Below are 5,093 nucleotides of genomic sequence, written 5' to 3'. Positions count from 1 at the left end.
ACTAACCTGGACAATTGGGAAGATAGACAAGCTGAAGGTAGTTTTCTCCTCTTAGGCTTTCACTGTGATTCAACTCTGAAGGTAGATTTTATAAATATATTGTGGTTCTACCAAGATTTCAACGCCCATTTAGACTATTGGGGTGAAACTAGGCAGGAGCGCAATCTTTTTGGATTCTTGTTTGAATTCAGAGTGCATGCTAGGGAGGAGAAACTACAAGGAGTGCTCCAAGCAATTGTTGAAAGTTACTCAAAGCAGTCACCAAATATTTGGGTCAATATAGCCGCTAGACTCTTGTTTTCTATGTTTGGTCTAGCAAGGTCTACTTTGCCGTATATTATCTTTGATCTTGGTGGGGTTAATACTTCCCTTTGTGCACTGATCCAGCAATTGCTTTTTAGACTTGTGAAATACTTAACTACAGAAAAGTATGATACCACACAACAGTACATGAAGATGCGGCTCGCAGCAAATATACTTACTGCCATGTTATAGGAGTGGAAAGCATTGAACTTGAGGAGTGTATATAAGGTAAAGCACCAAGCAGTGGAAGGAGCTGGTTATACATTTTGTGATAGCAGTGAAAATTGTGTGGTTGCAGGGCATGTTATAATTGAACTCAACTTGGTTATGTTGAAATTTTTTACTGTAAATACAAATGATCAGGGTTGTGATTAGTTGATCGCAAGTGTGATGGGATTAAGTGGAGAGCGGGCCTCTAAAATTGTATACCAGTACTTCATGGATAATTCTCCCATCGACGGGTCTGAGCTTGTTAAAGAGTGTTGCTTGTATTCTATTTCAAGTGATTTCAAAATAACTTTTGCTCCTAGCATCGTTCCTGATGGATGTCTCCGTTGCCATTTATCTGACGCTATTTCCTACATTGTGCCCTATCATGTCAATACTGCTTTTGATAGAGAAGGAAATGACTCTACTATAACCATGACAAATTTCATTTGGGACCCATTTCCAGTAGTGCAAGAACACACAATTGATCTTTCCCTTCAATCAAGAATTTCTGCTAAAGAAGAATGGACAGAATGGGGCATTGCTGATACTATTACCATTTTGCTAAGCTATCTAAGGATGTTTGCTTATGCATGTATTACATTGACTGATACTCCGTACTTCTCATCTTCTTGTAATTCGTTACTGCTAAATATTTGGGCTGATTGGGAAGTTATCGTATGCTCGAAGGAAGAATTTCGAGTGCCACAAAAATTCAGCTTCTCTTTAATCGAATTCAGGCTTTTGTGGAGTTTCGCTACTGGAATAGTTGCATTGGTTCTCTCATTTAGCTTGCTTCTGATTGACTCTAAAAGATGGCGACCAAAGGCATATGAATATGTAGGGCAGGTGACGTTAAGATCTCTGTTACTATCTACTAAGAGCCATAATGATTAAAGTTTTGGTTGGTTCATAACAGGTGCATTAGCTCACATATTCTGGTCAAGTCACAAAGCATGCCTTGGTTTTGAGATACGGGATTGGGAGCTCGCGAGTATCACCGATCTTGACTCGAACATTGAGGACAAGGTTCTTATTAAGGACGGGAGTATTGTTATGAACCAGGCCCAACCCAATGTCACAAAAGTCGCTATTGGGCTGAGAAGAGCTTTTGGGCCGAGAACAAGTAATAGGGTCAGGTTGATTTGGGATCCAGGTTGAGTATATGACGCAAGGATGGTTCTGTTAAAAGGGGGACTGGTCGGTTATTTTGAGATTTTGTCTATTGTGAAGAAAAGCCTCTGCTTCTCCTCGTCTTCCTTTCTCTGATTCTCTCTATTCTCATTAGCTTCTCATCCTTTCTTCTCTATCATTTGTATTTCAGTTTAGTATCTCTAATTCTCATAATAGTTTTTGAGTTGAGTTGTAACTTCTTGTCATCGTTAAAGTAATAGAAATATTGGAAAACTTGTTTGTTTCAGGTTAAGTAGCATGCTAAGGCTTATGTCCATATCAATGCGAGTAACTTTGTATAATTGGTGTAAATATCAATGCGAGCAAGTTTTTATGATGGAAGCGCGATAATAGCGTACCACACCATGACTCGCCTTAGCTTTTACATGGATGCAAAAGTAAGAAGACGTGTTCTTTCTAAGTGTAGAAGAAGATTAGTAATGGCAGCTATTACTGCAGCAAAATAATATATGAAGAAATGAATGTACTGAAAACTAACTCAATGAAGACACTTGTTTTTTTGAATCATAGGAAAAGACACTTTTGAATAGTTTCTTTCCTTAAAAGAAGAAAAAAAAGACAAAATTGAGAAAAAAGAAAATATGAATTTTGGTCTTAAGGAGTGCCACATCACCTTTAAAATATAGATCATACTAATATTATTGATTCATCCTTTCATATATACGGTAGCAGAAAGAAAACATCTTATCTAAGTCTATACACATACATGATGTTTGTACGTACGTACATACTTTATTATTGTATAATTTTACATATTTAAGGGTACATGTCTTTAGGCAATCGCGGTTTTGCCTTTGCAAAAAATGGCATGGTACAAAGGAGAGCAGATTCCGGGTAATCATCAGTCAAGTCATTGCCTAGATAGTTCGGTGGTAAACTCCAAGTAAACCCTTGAAGAAGCCTAGCAAGTAACATAGTGGTAATTGCTGAGCCAAGTTTTACACCTGGACAACCTCGTCGTCCAATACTAAATGATAACAAACATAACTGTGAATCCGTGAAAACTACATCACCACCTTTCTCATTGATATGGCGCTCTGGCTTGAACTTCATGGGATCATCCCAAATTTTAGGGTTTCGGCCAAGTCCAAGACAGACTTAATAACACTACACTCCCTTTAGGGATGAAGTATTCGCCAACAACAGAATCCGATACAGACACATGAGGAGCATTAAAAGCCGCCAAGGGATGCAGTCGAAAGGACTCTTTAATACAAGCTTTGACATAATTTAGTTGTGGCAGATCAGATTCTTGAACCAATCTATTGCTCCCAATGACATTGTCAATCTCTTCTATGGCCCTTTGCATTATCTTTGGTTGGTTCAACATTTCTTTGATTGTCCATTCGACTGCATATGAGGGGTTATCTAAAGTAGCAAGCATGAATTCCTGTCGATATAATTGGTAACCGAGAAGGTCAAACGAAATAATCGTTTTTGATTTTCTAAAAACAAACTTTTTTTTTTTGTAAAATCAAATCAAAATATTTTTCAAAAAGCAAAAAATTCAAGTCTCGTTTCCACATAAACAAATAAAATGATGTAATCCAAAAGGAAAATCGATCTTCTGACTTATGTTTCAAAATTTTCCAAATTCTTCTGAAACTACTCCCTCGTTCGAGTCTATGTGAACATTTTTGCTTTTGAAGATTCAACTTACGTACGTTTTGACCAACATTTTGAAAGACATTTTTTATCATTTTGACATGGGAAGAAATAAAGTTATAGTACTTGTGTATAATTTTTGAATATTTGAATTTTAACTTTAAATATCGAGTTAATCTACTTCAATTTAGCTTCAAAGATAAGTTAAATTGATTCTCGAAAAACGAAAAAATTCACATAAACTAGAACAGAGGGAGTAAATCAAGAAAAGCCATCGAGTTATGTTGAATTTTAATTACTTATATGGTCAAAAAACATTTAAATTTGTTATAAGCAAGATTTAATTAAGACAAATTTAGCAGTTTCTAACGAAATCTTACTCGCCTGTTTTGATTTATATGATGCCGTTTGATTGGATACGCTTGAGAAAGAGATTTTTGAAACTTATGACTATAAATATGTCATGACATTTATAGCCATAAAAGCACGTCACTAAAGGTAAAAATAAAAATCTTAAAGTTTATCATGTTGTTCACATGGTTTAAGAAAGTATACTCCCAAGGACTTGTGCTTTAATCTCTTTAGCATTCAACATAGGATTCCCATTAGTATCTTTGAGCATGATAAGAACATCAAGGATATCTTCTTCCAAAGTTTTGTTGCCATTCTTCCAAATATGAATCCTTCGGTCAGTTTCATAATCAATGTGTTTTGTTGCTATGGCAAAGGCTTTCTTAATAATTGCCTTGTGACCATCCAAATCAAATCCACTTAACCATGGTAAGTAATCTGAGANCACTATGAAAAATGGGGTAGTCTCCAGCATGGTGGAGGGTGTAAAAGTAGAGTTTGATGCAACCAAGTTGGGTGAGAATCTGGACATACCTAGTGAAGGGTATGATGATTATACTAGGCAGAGGTGGCCTTGTTTGGATTCTCTCCCCACTGCTCTCCAAATCACTAGGAATTTTTGTGAAGCTGCAAATGCTGAAGATGTACCTGAAGCCAGATTTGTTCAGAAGAGTGAGATGAGATCTGAGCACAAGGTCTTGTTTGAATTTGTTAACAAATGCCTGCTGCCTAGAAAGGAGAGGAGGCATACTGCCAACTATATGGACCTGGTGCTTATGGAATGCCTTGAGAGTGGAAAGCAGATAAATTGGCCTGCTTTTATTGTCAAACTACTGGACAGGGTCATTAATGGATCCAAGGCACATGCAACTCCATATGGGTTCATACTGACTACTGTGCTGGACAGGCTTAGGGTGCCTTTGAAGAAATGGGAGATGGCATCAAGCAAGGAGCATTTTGGTGTTAGGACCTTATTGGCTTATGACTATCCTGTCAATGCCACCCCAGTTGAACCTGGTTCATCTCTGAAGACACCAGTGAATAGCAAGGTTAGGGCTTTGGTTCAAGAGTGTGGAACTAAGGATGCTGAAATTGCTAGGCTTCAGGCTCGTGTTGCTGATTTGGAAGCTGAAAGAGATGGCCTTCGAGCTGAGCTAGCAAAAGAAAAGGAGAAAAGTGAAGGAATGCTTCAGAATATGCTCAACCTTCTCCAAACCCAGCCCTCTAGTTCCTCCAAGCCTTAGGTCCTCCAGTTCTTGTTTTTGAACCTATCTAGAACCCCCAGTGACCCAGATTCGGGACTTTTTCTGTTTTTGTTGCTCATGTTTGGAAGTTTTTCTTTCTTTTTGTGGTCTATTTGGGGAAACATATCCTAATCAATGACAATTTGATTTTTCTTTTGTTCTATGAAGATTCTGATCTTAATAGTTAAT

The 5,093-nt window shown here is 37.4% G+C and overlaps 1 protein-coding gene across 1 annotated transcript; it reads right to left on the bottom strand.

The window, feature by feature from the left end:
- Nucleotides 1-2,460: 2,460 nt before the first annotated feature.
- Nucleotides 2,461-4,135, bottom strand: LOC109243057 (cytochrome P450 79B1-like). Its single transcript, XM_019409950.1, is given in 3 exon segments — nt 2,461-2,796; nt 2,798-3,094; nt 3,875-4,135. Coding segments are annotated over 3 exon segments (894 nt in total).
- Nucleotides 4,136-5,093: the final 958 nt, after the last annotated feature.

This window comes from Nicotiana attenuata, unplaced genomic scaffold (genome assembly GCF_001879085.1).
Source record: "Nicotiana attenuata strain UT unplaced genomic scaffold, NIATTr2, whole genome shotgun sequence".
Classification (NCBI taxonomy): domain Eukaryota; kingdom Viridiplantae; phylum Streptophyta; class Magnoliopsida; order Solanales; family Solanaceae; genus Nicotiana; species Nicotiana attenuata.
The sequence above is the reverse complement of the archived record's forward strand: the minus strand, read 5'-3'. Positions and strand labels throughout refer to the sequence as shown.